Source organism: Zalophus californianus, chromosome 2 (assembly GCF_009762305.2).
Source record: "Zalophus californianus isolate mZalCal1 chromosome 2, mZalCal1.pri.v2, whole genome shotgun sequence".
Taxonomy (NCBI): domain Eukaryota; kingdom Metazoa; phylum Chordata; class Mammalia; order Carnivora; family Otariidae; genus Zalophus; species Zalophus californianus.
This window is the reverse complement of record NC_045596.1, coordinates 163,619,916-163,635,877: the sequence shown is the minus strand read 5'-3', so window position 1 is coordinate 163,635,877 and position 15,962 is coordinate 163,619,916. Positions and strand designations below refer to the sequence as shown.

General features: G+C 43.5%; 1 protein-coding gene and 1 pseudogene across 2 annotated transcripts in view; one reads left to right on the top strand and one right to left on the bottom strand.

Annotated features, from left to right (window-relative positions):
- Positions 1–527: 527 nt before the first annotated feature.
- Positions 528–729, bottom strand: LOC113925674 (annotated as a pseudogene).
- A 9,869-nt stretch (positions 730–10,598) lies between these two features.
- The window catches only part of HGSNAT (heparan-alpha-glucosaminide N-acetyltransferase), a 42,462-nt gene continuing 37,098 nt past the window's right edge, over positions 10,599–15,962 (top strand). The window contains exon 1 of one of the 2 annotated variants that reach the window (XM_027599036.1): positions 10,599–10,740. In XM_027599036.1, the coding sequence (XP_027454837.1) occupies positions 10,614–10,740 (127 nt within the window). In that variant the 5' untranslated portion in view covers positions 10,599–10,613. Of the gene's footprint in view, positions 10,741–11,009; positions 11,239–15,962 lie in introns of those variants that run through there. The other variant, XM_027599035.1, reaches the window with a different exon arrangement.

Sequence of the window (15,962 nt, the reverse complement as noted above, 5' to 3'; positions counted from 1 at the left end):
CCATGTATAAATTTTGCCTATTTTCTATAGGCTATTCCAATTTCCTCATTAGGGTTTAGCAGTGTTGTGTTGTGTTTTTTTGCTGTTTTTGTTTTTTGTAAAACCCTTAAAATCAAAAGTTGGTCAGAATTTCATTTTTCAAATTTTAATATAGTTATATTAATCAGTTTATTGTCATCTGTGTCTGTATAGCTCCATTTCAAAATGTAAATCATCTTCATTTCTTCTGCAGTTTCTTCTATGGTTGGAATTTAGATTATTTTCAATATGTTTTGTCTTTTTCTTTCTCTCTCTCTTTCTCTTTCTTTTTTGTAAGCTCTACACCCAACATAGGCCTTGAACACATGAACCTGAGATCGAGTCGCATGCTCTGCCAACTGAGCCAGCCAGATGCCCCTTTTCTGTTTCTTTATTAAACAGAATAATGGTATCTTCTTTTTTTACACATTTTGCGCGAACTTCACATTCACAGACACATGGTCTGCACGTTATAAGAATACTTCATTTTGTAAACATTTAACACATTTTTAAGGCTTTGAAAATGGTTTGTATTTGCTGTGTTTTGCACATCATTCAAGAACTTCTTTACAGTGCTGACATACTCCATTGTGAAGGTTTGCCTTAATTTTCTTGGTCTGGACACTCTTATCCAACTTGTCGTTTTTGAAGCTAAGCATGTCCTGGTGCCTGAGGCCTGGAACAGACTATGTTCTCTTTATGGGAGCTCATTGCAGAAACCACAGTAGCCTCACCAGAGGGCAGTAAAGATGCCAGGAAGACCAAGACACCAGCAACTATCCTTCACAGAGTTGATGCTTCCGTTACTCTCAGTTGCATTTCTATACACTAACAAACTCAGAAGGGAAAATTAAGAAAACAATCCATTTACGATAGCATCAAAACCAATGAGATACTTAAATAAATTTAACCAAGGAGGTGAAAGGCCTGTACACTGAAAATAATGAGACACTGATGAAAGAAATTGAGGACATGAGTGGATGAAAGATACCCTGTGTTCATGGGGTAAAAGAATTAATATTGTTAAAATGTCCAAAGTGATCCGCAGATTCAATGCAATTCTTATAAAAATTCCAATGGCAGTCTTCAGAGAAATAGAAAAAATCCTGAAATTTGTATGGGATCACAAAGGACCCCAAATAGCTAAAGCAATCTTGAGAAATAAAGGTGGAGGCATCACAATTCCTGATTTCGAACTATGTTGTAAAACTTGTATAAAACAGTACAGAACAGGCATAAAAACAGACATACAGACCAGTGGAGCAGAATAGAGAGCCCAGATATAAACCAAGGCATATATGGTCAACTAAGCTTTGACAAGGGCACCAAGAACACACAGTGGGGAAAGGAGAGTCTCTTCAATAAATGGTGTTGGGAAGACTGGACCAGCACATGCAGAAGAATGGAAATGGCCCCCTGTCTTACATCACTCATGAAAATGAACTCAGCATGAATTTAAGACTTAAATGTAAGACTTGAAATCATAAGACTCCTAGGAGAAAACAGGGGAAAAGCTCCTTGACATTGGTCTTGGCAGTGATTTTTTTAATATGATGTCAAAAGCCCAGGCAGCAAAAGCAAAAACAAACAAGTGGAACTACAACAAACTGAAAAGTTTCTGCACAGCAAAGGAAACCATTGAGAAGATGTAAAGGCAACCTACAGAATGGACAAAAATATTTGCAAACCATGTATTTGATAAAGCGTTAATATCCAAAATACATAAATAAAAAAATCAAATAATCAGATTTTTAAATGGGCAAAGGACTTGAAAGACATTTCTCCAAAGAAGATCTACAAATGACCAAGAGATACATAAAAAGGTGCTCAACATCACTCATCATCAGGGAAATGCAAATCAAAACCACAGTGAGATATCACTTCATACTGTTAGGATGGTTTTTATAAAACAGACAATAGAAATAGATAAAATGTGTTGGTGAGGATGTGGAGAAAAGAGAACTCTTGTGCACTGTTGGTGGGAATGTAAATTGGTGAAGCCACTATGGAAAACAGTGTGGGGGCTCTTCAGAAAATTAAAAATAGAGGGGCGCCTGGGTGGCTCAGTAGGTTAAGTGTCAGACTCTTTTGATTTCTGCTCAGGTGCAGATCTCAGGGTCGTGAGATTGAGCCCTGCATTGGTCTCTGCGCTGAGCATAGAGCCTGCTTAAGATTCTCTCTGCCCCCCACCCCTGCTTGCACTCTATCTCTCAAAAAATTTTTTTCAAAACAGAAATACTGTATGACCCAGGGAGCCCACTTCTGGGTATATAGCTGAAGGAAACAAGAACAGTATCTCAAAAGAGATATTTGTACTCCCCTGTTTATTGCAATGTTATTCATGATAGCCAAGATATGGAAACAATCTAGCTGTCCATCCATGGACAGATTAATGGATAAAGAAGATTGTGTGTGTGTGTGTGTGTGTGTGTGTATAACCATTAATAACTATATATAACTATAACTGTAACCATAACAAACTACATGTAACATATATATTACATATAATGTAACATTTTCAACCATGAGAAAGAAGGAAATCCTACAACAGCAACAACAGGGATGAATCTAGAGGACATTATGCCAAGTGAAATTAGCCAGCAGTGAAAGACAAATACTGCATGATCTCACTTGTATGTGGAATATTGATTTTAAAGAAATCAAATTCACAGAGAGTAGAGTAGTGATTACCAAGAGCTGGGGGGGTTGGGGGGAGGAGATGGGGAGATGCTGGTCAAAGGGTACAAGCCTCAGTTACAAGATGAATAAGCCCTGGGGATGTGATATAAGGCATGGTGACTATACTGTACTTGAAGCTTTTTTTTTTTTTAAGATTTTATTTATTTATTTGAGAGATCACAAGCAAGGGGAAGGGGTAGAGGGAGAAGCAGATTCGAGCCCGATGTGGGACTCAGTCCCAGGACCCTGGGATCACGACCTGAGCTGAAGGCAGATGCTTAACCGACTGAGCCACCCAGGCGCCCCATACTTGAAGCTTTATAAGAGAGTAGACCTTAAATGTTGTCACTACAAAGGGGGGGAAAAAAAGTACCCATGTGAGGTGATGGATATATTAATTAACCTGATTATGATATCACTTCACAAAGTATACATATGTCCAATCATCATGTTGTGCACTTTAAACATATACACTTTTATTTTCAATTATTTGTCAGTTTACCTCAATAAAGCTGAAAAAGAATCAGAACATTTTCCTCACCTCAAAAAGAAACCCTACACCCGTTAGCTATAATCCCCTATCCTCCCATTCCTCCCAACCTCTACCCTTAAGTGACCACTAATCTATTTTCCATGTCTATGAGTTCCTTTATTCTAGACTTCATATGATTGGACTCATACACTATGTGGAGTTTTGTGCCTGGCTTTTTTCACTCAGCATGTTTTCAAGGTTTATCCAAATTGTGGCATGTATCATTATTTCATTCTTTTCTATGGTCAAGTAATATTCTATTGCATGGATAGACCACATATTGTTTATCCTTAAACCATTGATAGATAGGGTTGTTTCCATTTTGGCCTGTTATGAATAATGCTGGTAAAGTATTTGCATTCAAATTTTTTGTTTTTATTTCTCTTGCTATACATCCAGGAGTGGAATTACTGGGTCATATAGTAATTCTCTGTTTAATCATCTGAGGAACTGCCATTAAACAGACTATTTTGCAAAGAAGCTACACCACTTTACATTCCCTTCAGCAACATGTGGGAGTTCAGAGTTCTCTACATTAGCTGACTTTTTGATTATAGCCATCCCTAATGGGTATGACATGGGCATCTTATTGTGGTCTTTCTTTGGGGTGGGTTTAATTTAATATATTTTTAGAGGTGGTCTCTCAAACTTGCAATTTGAATGTCCTTAACTGTGAAAATTATCTCACAGATCTTCATTTCTTTTTTTTTTTCTTAAGATTTTATTTACTTTAGAGAGGGAGAGAGAAAGAGAGAGAGCATGAGTGGGGGGTAGGGGGAGAAGCAGGCTCTCTGCTGAGCAAGGAGCTGGATGTGGGACTCAGTCCCAGGACCCTGGGATCATGACCTGAGCCAAAGGCAGTTGCTTAACTGACTGAGCCACCCAGGCACTCCCAGATCTTCAATTCTTCTATGTAAAATAGAAATAGCTTTCTTCTAGGATGGTTTACCCCTCCCTTTTTATAGTAAAATGTACAAAAAAATTATCATTTTAGCCATTTTTAAATATATAGTTTTGTAGAATTAAATATATTCACATTGTTGTTCAGCCCTCACCACCATCCATCTTCAGAACCTGCTTTCATCTTCCTCAACTGAAACTCTGTACTCAACAAACACTAACTCATCAACTCCCTCTCCACCTCCATGAGTCCCTGCACCAACATAATGCAATTATAAACATGAGTGTACAGATATTTGTTTTGAGTCCCTGCTTTTATTTCTTTTGGGTATTTACCCAAAAGTGGAATTCTGGATCATATGGTAATTCTAGGTTTAGTTTTTTAGGAACTGCCATACTATATTCCATAGAGCTACTCCATCTTACATTCCTGCAAGCAGTATACACAAGGATTCCAATTTCTCCACATCTTTGTCAATACTTGTTATTTCCTGGGCTTATTGTTGTTGTTGTTGTTTGTTTTATTAGCCATCATAATGCATATGAAGTGGTATCTTGTGGTTTTCATTTGCATTTCCCTAATGATTAGTAATGTTGAACATCTTTTCATGTATTTATTGGCTATTTGTATGTCTTCTTTGGAGAAATGCCTATCCAAGTTCTTAGCCCATTTTAAAATTGGATTGCTTGTTTTGTTGTTGTTGAGTTGTAGGAGTTCTTTATATACACTGGATATTAATCCCTTATCAGATATATGATTTGCAAATATTTTCTCCCATTCCATGGTTGCCTTTTCACTACTGATCATGTCCCCTGATGCACAAGTTTTAATTTTGGTGAAGACCAATTTATCTTTTCTTTTGTTGTCTTTGCTCTTGGTGTCATCCCTAAGAATTCACTGCTAAATTTAATGTCATGAAGCTATTCCCCTATATTTTCTTCTAAGAATTTTATAGTTTTAGCTCTTACATTTAGGTCTTGGATCCATTTTGAGTTAATTTTGTAGACAGTGTAAGACAGGGTCCAATTTCTAGGCTTTTTGCATGTAGATATCCAATTTCCCCAACATCATTTGTTGAAAACGTTGCTCTTTCCCATGTTGAAAATTATTTGACCAAATATGTAAGTTGATTTTGGGATTTCTATTCCATTTCATTGGTCTATATCTTTCTTTCTGCCAGTACCACACTGTTTTGATTACCATAGCTTTGTAGTTTTGACATCCAGAAATGTGGAACCGCCAGCTTTGTTCTTTTTTTCAATATTATTTTGGCTCTTTGGTGTCCCTTATGATTCCACCTAAATTTTTGATGGCCTTTACTATTTCTGCAAAAAATGCCATTGGGATTTTGATAGATATTGTGTTGAATCTGTAGATGACTTTGGGTAGCATTGACATCTTAATAATATTGCCTTCCAATCTATGAACAGGGCTCATTGTAGCTTTGATTTGCATTTTCCTGATGACTAATGATATTGAGCATTATTTTTCCTGTGCTCACTGGCTATTTGTGTATCTTTCTCAAAGAAATATCTCTTCAGACCCTTTCCCTCATTTTTTTCTTTGCCCATTTTAAACTCAGGTTGTTTTGTTGTTCTTGTTGTTGAGTTGTAGTTCTTCATATATTTTGTATACAAGTACCTTATCAGATATATTATTTGCAAATATTTTCTCACATTTAATTGGTTGTCTTTTTATTTTCTTGAAAAGTGACTTCTTTTTTTTTTTTTTAAAGATTTTATTTATTTATTCATGAGAGACAGAGAGAGAGAGAGAGGCAGAGGGAGAAGCAGGCTCCCGAGGAGCAGGGAGCCTGATGTGGGACTTGATCCCAGGACCCTGGGATCATGACCTGAGCCGAAGGCAGACGCTTAACCATCTGAGCCACCCAGGTGCCCGAAAAGTGACTTTTTTTTAAATAAAGATTTTATTTATTTATTTGACAGAGAGAGAGAGCACAAGCAGGGGGAGGAGCAGGCAGAGGGAAAGGGAGAAGCAGGCTCCCTGTGGAGCAGGGAGCCCAACGGGGGGCTCAATCCCAGGACCCTGGGATCATGACCTGAGCCAAAGGCAGACAAATAACCGACTGAGCCACCCAGGCACACCTCAATGAGTTTTGATACATTTATGTACTCATGTCACCACCCCTACAGATGAAACACAAAACATTTCTATCTCCTGGAATTTCCTATGTGTCCCATCATGTTCAGCCCTTCCCCCTCTGCTGGCTCCAGGATAGAACTCTGCTTTTTTCCTAGAAAGATTAGAATTTATTTTCCAGAGTTTCATATAAATGGAACCATACAATATAGTATATACCTTTTTTTAAAAGATTTTAAGATTTTATTTATTTACTTGAGAGAGAAATCAGGAGTGGGGGAGAGGGGCAAAGGGAGAAGCAGACTGCCTGCTGAGCAGGGAGCCGGACCTGTGGCCTGATGCTGGGCTTGATCGGAGGATCGTGAGATCATGACCGGAGTTGAAGGCAGATGCTTAACTGACTGAGCCATCCAGGCGCCCCTCCTTTTCTTTTTCTTGACAGTGTCTTTAGTTTTTGTGTGTTTTTTAGGGTCTTTAATTTTTTAAAAATGGTTTATGTACTATTTAAGAAATCTTTCACCCAATATCTAACTGGTTCTTCTTTTAATAAACACTATACAGAGGGGATTAAAAAGAAAAGAAAAAGAAATCTTTGCCTAATCCATGGTCATAAATATTTTCTCTATATTTTCTTCCAGAAGTTTTATAGTTTCAGCATGTATGTTTAGGTCTTTAATCTATTTGTTTGTTTGTTTTGTGGGGGTTTGTTTTGTTTTGGTATGTGGTATGAGGTAAGGGTCAGGGTGAATCATTTAACTGTAGCATCATTTGTTGAAAAGAATATCCTTTCCCCTATTAAATTCCTTTGGCACCTGGTGAAAAGCCAGTTGTGTGTTTATTTCTAGGCTCTCTATCCCATTCCACTGATCTGTATTATCCTTACACCAAAAACACACTATCTTTTTTATTTTTTTAAATTTTTATTTATTTTATTTATTTTTATTTTTAAAAGATTTTACTTATTTGACAGAGAGACACAGCGAGAGAGGGAACACAAGCAGGGGGAGTGGGAGAGGGAGAAGCAGGCTTCCCGCGGAGCAGGGAGCCCGATGCGGGGCCTGATCCCAGGACCCTGGGATCATGACCTGAGCCCAAGGCAGACGCTTAACCAGCTGAGCCACCCAGGCATCCCCCCCAAAAAAGCACACTATCTTGATTACTATAGCTTTATAATAAATCTTGAAATCAGAAAATGGCTTATCTCAACAGAAGTTCATTCAATTCCTGCAAGTTTGTTCTTTTTCAGAATAATTCTGGCTATTCTAGGCCCTTTGCATTTCCATATACATTTTGGAATCATTTGTCAGTTTCTTCACACATGCAAAAACAAAAAAAAATGAAAACAACCTGCTGGAATTTTGATTGGGACTGATTGATTTGGAGAGAATTGGCATCCTAACAGCAATGATTCTTTTAATGTATGAAGATGGTATTTCTCTCCAACTAGTTAGGTCTTCTTTAACTTTCCTCATCAGTGTTTTATAGTTTTCTATGTTCAAGTCTTAAGTTTTATTAAATTTACTGCTATGTATTCATTTAAAAAACTCTATTGTAAATGCTACTTAAAAATGTCAAGTTCCAATTGTTTATGTCTGGAATATAAAAATAGAGTTTTGTATATTGACTTTGAGTTCTGTGACCTTGCTGAATTCACTTAGGATTTCTAGTAGTGCTTTTTTTTTTTTTGTAGATTCCTTAAGATTTTCCACATATACAATCATGCCATCTCTGAATAAATACAATGTGTAAGCTTTTAATTTCATTTTCTTGCCTTCTTGCAGTGATTAAGACCTCCAGGACAATGTTGAGTAGAAATGGTAAGGGCAGACAATCTTGCCTTGTTCCTGACCATAGGAGGAAGGCATTCAGTCCTCCAAGTGTCATGTTAGTGCTGTTTTTCATAGATGCCCTTTATCAGATTGAAGAAATTCCCTTCTATTCCTAGTTTGCTGAGAGTTGGATAGGTATTGAATTTCCTCCTGTGGGTTGTTTTTTGTTTTTTTTTTTTCCTGCACATGTTCATTGTCTGTGGCCATATGACTTGCTTTGGACAGTAAAATGTGAATGCAAGTCACAGGGAAGGATTTTTAAGAGCCAGTGTGGGATCTGGTACATTATGTTTCCACTGCTTGCAGGACTGGTAGAAGCTCCTGTTGGAATGAAGCACTGGGCATAAATGTGAGCAAGAAATGAACTTCTGTTGAGATAAGCCAAGAGATTTAGGGGTTTTTCATTAGTGCATCATAGCCTAACAGAGAAGATCTTGCCTTCAGGACAAACTTCTTGACTTCATTCTAGTGCAAGAGAAACAGATAAACAAATATACATTATAATGTCAGGTAGAGATGAGTACAACAAAGAAAACAAAGCAGATACAATGAGATACAGGGATAGAGGAAGTTTTAGCTTTAGATAAAGGTAATAGGGAAGGCCTCCTTGAAAAGCTAACAGTTGAGCTGAGACCCGAATAAAGTGAGGGAGGGAGCCATGAGGTATCTGGTGGAAGGGTGCTCCAGTTAGACAGCCAAGTGCTGCTCTAAGACAGCAACTCCAGACTCTCCTGGCCATGGAGGATTGGGACAAAGCTGAAAAAGCTGTCCACAAGGCGAGGAGAGAGAAGGATACATATATCCAGTGGCCCCTGTGGCCCATTCTGGTTCTGTGGGGACCATAAGCAGCGGCTGGACAGTAGACAACTTGTTGGCAAAGGTCTTGCCAGACGGCTTAGAAAGCACTGTCCCTTGAGTCTTGAGATTCTGAACAGTGGGGCAAAGAAGAAAGAGGGAGTAACTGATTTTTTTTTCTGACATTCAGGCATAGAGGCATGTTTTCTCTGAGAAAAATAATGTGACTGACCTTGTGAGACAGTCCATGACCATTATTTTCCTGAAAGTTATTCTCCACCTTAAAGCTCATCAACAGCTTGCTAGGGTCCTTAGGAAGAAGCCCAAACTCTTTTTTTTTTTTTTTTTAGATTTTATTTATTTACTTTTGCAAGAGAGAGAGAAAGAGAGAGAACAACCAGGGGAAGGGGAAGGGGAAGGGGCAGAGGGAGAAGCAGGCTCCCCGCTGAGCAGGGAGCCTGATGTGGGGCTCGATCCCAGGACCCTGGGATCCTGACCTGAGCTGAAGGCAGACGCTTAACAACTGAGCCACCTAGGTGCCCACCCAAACTCAATTCTGTTGACTAGCTCTGTCACAGAATTCTGCTTCAGTCACACTGGGTTCCTGCACTGGGCCCTGCTTTCTCTGAGCCTGTGCAAAGGGTGTTCTTTCTGTTGGGAACACTTCCTCCTTTGTCCTGGTTAACATCCCTCAAACTTGCTTTAAATGTCAGTCTTCCTGGGAGTCTTCCCAGACTAACGCTATCTTAGCATATTGTTCTTCTACCAACATAGCACTCATTGTACAAAGCACTGTATTGTAGCTTTAAAAAATTGGTAATTCAGACATACAGAGAAGTATAAAAAAAATAATATGGGGGGGGGCGCCTGGGTGGCTCAGTTGGTTAAGCGACTGCCGTCGGCTCAGGTCATGATCCTGGAGTCCCGGGATCGAGTCCCGCATCGGGCTCCCTGCTCGGCAGGGAGTCTGCTTCTCCCTCTGACCCTCTCCCCTCTCATGCTCTCTATCTCTCATTCTCTCTCTCTCAAATAAATAAATAAAATCTTTAAAAAAAAAATAATATGGGGGGCCGGCGCCTGGGTGGCTCAGTTGGCTAAGCATCCACTGGGAGCCTCCTTCTCCTTCTCCCTCAGCCTACCGCTCCCCCTGCTTGTGCTCTCTCTCTCTGACAAATAAATAAAATCCTTAAAATATGTATATATATATATATATATATATATATATATATATATATATATATATATATATAGGGATCACCCATATGCCTATCACCCCAGTTAAGCAATGAAACATTGCCCCCTGAAGTCCACTGTGATGACATTTTGTTCCCTCCCTACTCCAAACCATTACTTGAATTTAGTGTTTATCTTTCCATGTATGTCTCTATACTTTTATTACGTGTGCATATATACCTAAACAACATACAGTATTGTTTTTCTTGGCTTTACCCTTTACATATCAGTTATTACAAAGGTTATTTGTGCCAACTTGCATTTTGCCCTCAACCTTGTTTTTGTGACTCATCCATGTTGATACAGGTAACCCTAGATCATTTCTACAGCTGTATATACTATGCCACAATTTACCCATTTTCTCCACTGATAGACGTTTAGAGTGTTTACAGGTTTTTGAAATTCCCCAGCACCCTGCTGCAAGCATTACTGAACGTGTCTCATACGTACGACAGTTTCCCCGGGTATACAGGAGTGCCTCTAACTTTGTATCAGAGACTGACGAGCTTCAGAGTGGTGGTACCCCATGGTGGCTTTGGCGGCGCATCTCTCCCTCTGGAGGGTGAACGCCTTGGGGGCTGGGACTCCGCCTGTCTTGCTTACCATGGCATTTCCAGAACTGGGGGCAGAGGACACGAACGCCCGTTTGTACGGTGAGTGACTGGACCCAGGAACTGAGCAGACTGTGGCTCAGGGCAGTGGCCAGAGACCGGGGAGCCGTGGCTCGTGGGCCGCAGACGGCCGCTCCCCGCGGGACAAAGAACACGGCGCGCTGGGAGCGGATCCGGCTCTTCACCGTGCCCGCGTCCCCCGGCCCGACGCCGGGGCAGCCCCCCCCCGCCCCCCCGGCCCTCCAGCGCTGGCGGCCCCGCCCCCGCGGGTGAGTCAGGCGGCGGCGGTGACGGCGGCCGGGAGGGAGGCGATGACGGGCGCGCGGCCGTGCGCCGCGGAGAAGCGCAGGGCCCGGGAGCACGGCGGCGGCGGCGGCGGCAGAGGAGCGGCGGCCGAGGCGGCGGCGGGCGGCATGACCGGGCCGCGGGGCGCGGGCCGGGCGCTGGCCGCGCTGCTGCTGGCGGCGTCGGTGCTGAGCGCCGCGCTGCTGGCCCCCGGAGGCTCTCCGGAGCGCGACGCCGAGACCGCCCCGCCGCGAGGTGAGTGCGGGCCGCGGCTCCGGCCGGGGCGGCTCGGCGGACACCGCGCCGCTGCGCCCCGCTCCCGCCGCGCGGGTTCCGCTGGGGGGCGCGGCCAGCTGCGGGCCGCGCGACTGTGCCCTCCCCCGGGGCGACGCACCGCCCCCTCCCGGCCGGGGCAGTGCCGCGGGCGAGCGCTCGGGAAAAAGCCCGTCTCCGGAACTAGTTTCTGTTTCCTTTGCGTTGTAGTGTGCGCCCCCGGGCCGGGAGTCTCTCGGTGTTGGCGCAGACACCGCGCGGGTTAGCCTCGCGGCCTTGGGGGACTGGTGCCGTGGAGGGGCCCGACCCCCACGTCCAAAAAGCGCCCCCCCGACGGGAAACGCGGGAGGGCCGCGAGCCGCCGGGAGAGCCGCCGAGCAGGGCACCTAGGGGCCGCTCCGCGCCTCCCCGCTTCCCCCGGCCGCCCGCACGCCCCGAGCAGGGCACCTAGGTCTCCAGGCGACTTCTGTCTTACAGTAGAATGCCTTCGGTGGGGAGACCTGTTACTCCCCCAATGCAAAGCTAAATAAGAGACGGGCTGGCCAAGAGAGGGGTGTATCCGATGTCCAGTCCTCCCCGAGCTTACTGTTTGCGGGGACTTGTGCGCAAACGAAGTCCGTTCCGCGAAGAGGACAGAGGACTTGGCTTGTGGCCTGGTGCGCTGGGGGGGAAAGCTGGGAAGCTGGAGCCCCGGCCGCTGCTCTGCCAGGCGGCCGTGGTGGCGGGGCACGCAGCGCCGCAACCCCGACCCGCAGCTGCGCGGGGGAAAGGCTCCCGCCGCGCCGGCACGTAACTCCCGAGTAAACGTCCGACGTAGAATAAAAACTCAGCTAGCGGGGCGCGGGGAGGGTGTTGATCGCAGGAGCTGGTTGTCGAAACTCGAAGCCCAGTCTCGAGCGCCCTTCGGCACGTTTTACGGCTAAGGTGATGCGAGGGACAGTTGAGGCCTGGGTTTGCTGGCGCCCTGCGGTTTGCTGGGAAGCCACGGCACACGGTTGTTGGCTTGGGAGGGGCGGCGCGGGGTGTCTTTGCTGCGGGTGATTCTACTGCGGGGCTGGGAGTGTGGGCACTCAGCTCCTCTGGCGTTTTCCTCATTTGCCTGGTCCCCCAACACCCCGGGGGAAATGGTGAAAAATACTCCCCTAGAGCCCCCGAAACGGGAATTCCAGGGCCCCAGGAGATGATAGTCCCCCGCTCCTCCCCAGGGGACGCTTTGTTCAAGGATTGTGGGATCAGTCAACTGTAACAAACCAAACACTATTTGGTCAGGGTTTGGGGAAAGGTCTGCCTATCCCCTGCCTCTCTCCCCGCCCCCATCCCCTTTTCTGTATCAGAATAGGGGGGTTTGGGCGTCAGTGCGTGTAGTTCAGAATGCTCCTGTTCCCAAACAGAGTCTTGTAGGGCAAGGACAAAATGAATTTTGAAAAACCATCTTAGCAGATTACATTTTGTATTACTGCCTCCCCCACCCCTGACTCTGTCCCCTCTACTCCCCTTTTGTATTGGAGGAAACGGACCCTAAGAGGTTACGTAATCAGGCCAATCATAAGTTGTCAGGGACAGATCTCGTGCAATGCTTTTTCTTTGTATTTTAGCACCAATTAATAGCGGTATTTATTTTAGAAAAAGGTGGTTTGTAAGTAGTAATTCTGTGGAGTGAGGAATAACATATTAATATTCTTAAGTGATCTACTCCAGAACCTTCATGAGGCTGTGCTGAGAGGACAGCTAGGCTTTTAGTGCCACCTGGAGTCCAGGTTTGGGCTGGACAACTTCCTGCTAAGAACTCCATTTTCGTTTGATTTGAGGACCCAAGTTTACTTAGAAAAAAAAAAAAAGACAATGTCTTTGAAAATTTGTCACACAAAGATACTCATGAGCAGAGAGGTAGAACCAGAAATTAAAGATTTGGAAACAAAATAAAAGTCTAATATACAAACAGCACAGTTACTCGGGCATTATTGAAAGGTGACTTTATCTGGGTTATGTCCTCATCAGGACACTGTAGACAGGGGAGGAGGAGAGAATCGTTGTTTTGAATATAATGCTCCTTGAGTGTTGCCCTGGTATTTCTAAGGTCATCAGTATCAGAAATTGGCAGCTTTTTCTTGAAACTGAGCATCAAGTTCGATTTAGATGTCATAGTGGATCGCTTGGGAGTTGCATCCTTATGATGATTATTAAGGCCTGTTAAAGGGGCGCCTGGGTGGCTCAGTGGTTAAGCGTCTGCCTTCGGCTCAGTTCATGATCCCAGGGTGCTGGGATCGAGCTCCGCATCGAGCCCCGCATCGCGCTCCCTGCTCCGCGGGAAGCCTGCTTCTCCCTCTCCCACTCCCCCCGCTTGTGTTCCTTCTCTTGCTGTGTCTTTCTCTGTCAAATAAATAAAATCTTAAAAAAAAAAAAAGGCCTGTTAAAGTCTGAAATTCGTATGAAAGTTGAAGCATAAATCAAGAACTTTACTCAACCCACTACTAAAGACTTAGGAATATGAATAAAAGCATTACTTATTCCAACTATGAAGGGATGATATGTAAAACAATTACAGAGGGAAAAGGTCAGTAAATAGTGACTATAAATTTGAAAATGAAAACTATCAAAACTGAACAAGGGGAACTAAAAAGAACTATTTGAAAACATGGCGTGACAGGTATGACAGAGGACTTAACATCTGTGCTATGTAAAGAAATGATACAAATCCTAAGAAGAGCCTCAAGATGGAAGGGGTGTTAAAGAACAAAAACTCATCTGGGTAAATGTAAAGATCAAACTGGCTTTATTCAATAATTAATGAATCGGCCAGTATCATCTAGCAGATAGAAAGGAGCTCCCTCAAGCTGCAGAGAAGGAAAGGTTTTAAAAGGCAGAGAGGGAGAGGAGAAAAGGAAATTATTAGCAAAGAATGCATTTTTAGACCAGGATGCTCTCCTAGGGGGTAATGGAAGGGGTCCATCAGTGGATTACCTTCTGGTGCTGACGAGGAAGTTCTGTTGGCTGCTTAAAGGTCACTTTTCTGAGAGGTGAAGGTGCAGTTAGGGTACGTATTAAGTCTTGGTGGGGTGTAGCATAAGTGATTCCATTTGGGGCCATATGTCTCCTTTTTAACAATTTCTACCTTTTGATCAGACTCTCAGCTTAACCGAGAGGTGTGATCAAAGTATAAGGCTCTAACACCGCTCTCAGCCCTGTGGTTCTTGGAGCTTTACATGAAATTTTATTGATCCTTTGTGTGGTATCCATAGGCACCTTGTTTTTTGATTTGTTTTTGCTTTTTTTTTTAGATTATTTATTTATTTGACAGAGAGCACAAGCAGGGGGAGTGGCAGAGGGAGAGGGAGAAGCAGGCTCCCCGTGGAGCAGGGAGCCTGATGACACGGGACTTGATCCCAGGACCCCAGGATCATGATCTGAGCTGAAGGCAGGTGCTTAACGACTGAGCCACCCAGGCGCCCCAAGACTTCATACTCTAAACATGAAACTCTTCCTCCTTTTCTGTCCTTTACTCTGGCACTGGCCTGGAAAGATAACACCATCATCTGTATCTCCCAGGCCACTGCTAAGGTGGGTAACTTGTGGAATTTAGAACAACTTTTTATTTTAGGCTAAGAGGAAACCTAGCTGACCCTTTGGCTTGAACAGGCAAATACAAACAATCCCTGTGAATGAATCCATTAACCACGCCACCTTAGCAGGAAGTAATTTGTGCCCCCAAAGAGTTTGTCTTTGTCTATGGTGGTTATCATTATAAATGCTTCTTAGTCTATCTAACTGTGGGCCTCTCCTTAACTCTTAAAGATATTGCAAAATCCATTGTTAAGACAATAGCTGCCCAATAAAGATCCTTAGACTCTCTGTCCAAAGTTGTTCTTAATAATAGGATAGCCCTTGGTTATATTTTAGCCAAAAAAAGAGATATCTGAACTATGGCCAAACCAACCTGCTGCATCTGAATTAATACTTCTGGGGAAGTTGAAACTCGGACATAAGATCACTGAGCAAGCCACCTGGCTTACAGAGGTGACTCCTTCAACAGGGTCTTTCTTTGACTTTGTTGATTTTGATTTTGATTGGTTTGGGTCTTGGGGACCCAAGTGTCTCTGAAATGCACTCCAGACCTTGGGATTATGCTGCTTGTAATAATCATAGTAGTCTCCCTGGTGTGTTATATTCTCTCAAAAGGTCTCAATACATGTTTGCAGCCACTAACCACCATGCAAATGATTTCCTTAATACATGAACCATCAGAAAGGAATGAAGAGAATGACTAGCTTAAAGACTGTAAACCTTGAAATTGTGGCCTATGAATCTCACAAAGATTAAAACAAAACAGGGGCGCCTGGGTGGCTCAGTTGGTTAAGCGTCTGCCTTCGGCTCAGGTCATGATCCCAGGGTCCTGGGATCGAGCCCCGCATGGGGCTCCCTGCTCCTCGGGAGGCCTGCTTTTCCCTCTCCCACTCCCCCTGCTTGTGTTCCCTCTCTCGCTGTGTCTGTCTCTGTCAAATAAATAAACAAAATCATTAAAAAAAAAAAAATTATGCATTCTTGATCTGGCACCTTGGGAGGAAGCACTCTACTTTGATGTGCCCTCCTCCTCTTCCTGTTCAATTTAATTTGGAGTCTCCGGTGCTTGTGTAGGACCACATGTCAGGTAGAGCCTTCTTCAGCAGTGAGATGCGTTTCCAGGGCTTAAGTCCCTGAGGTCTGGCTGC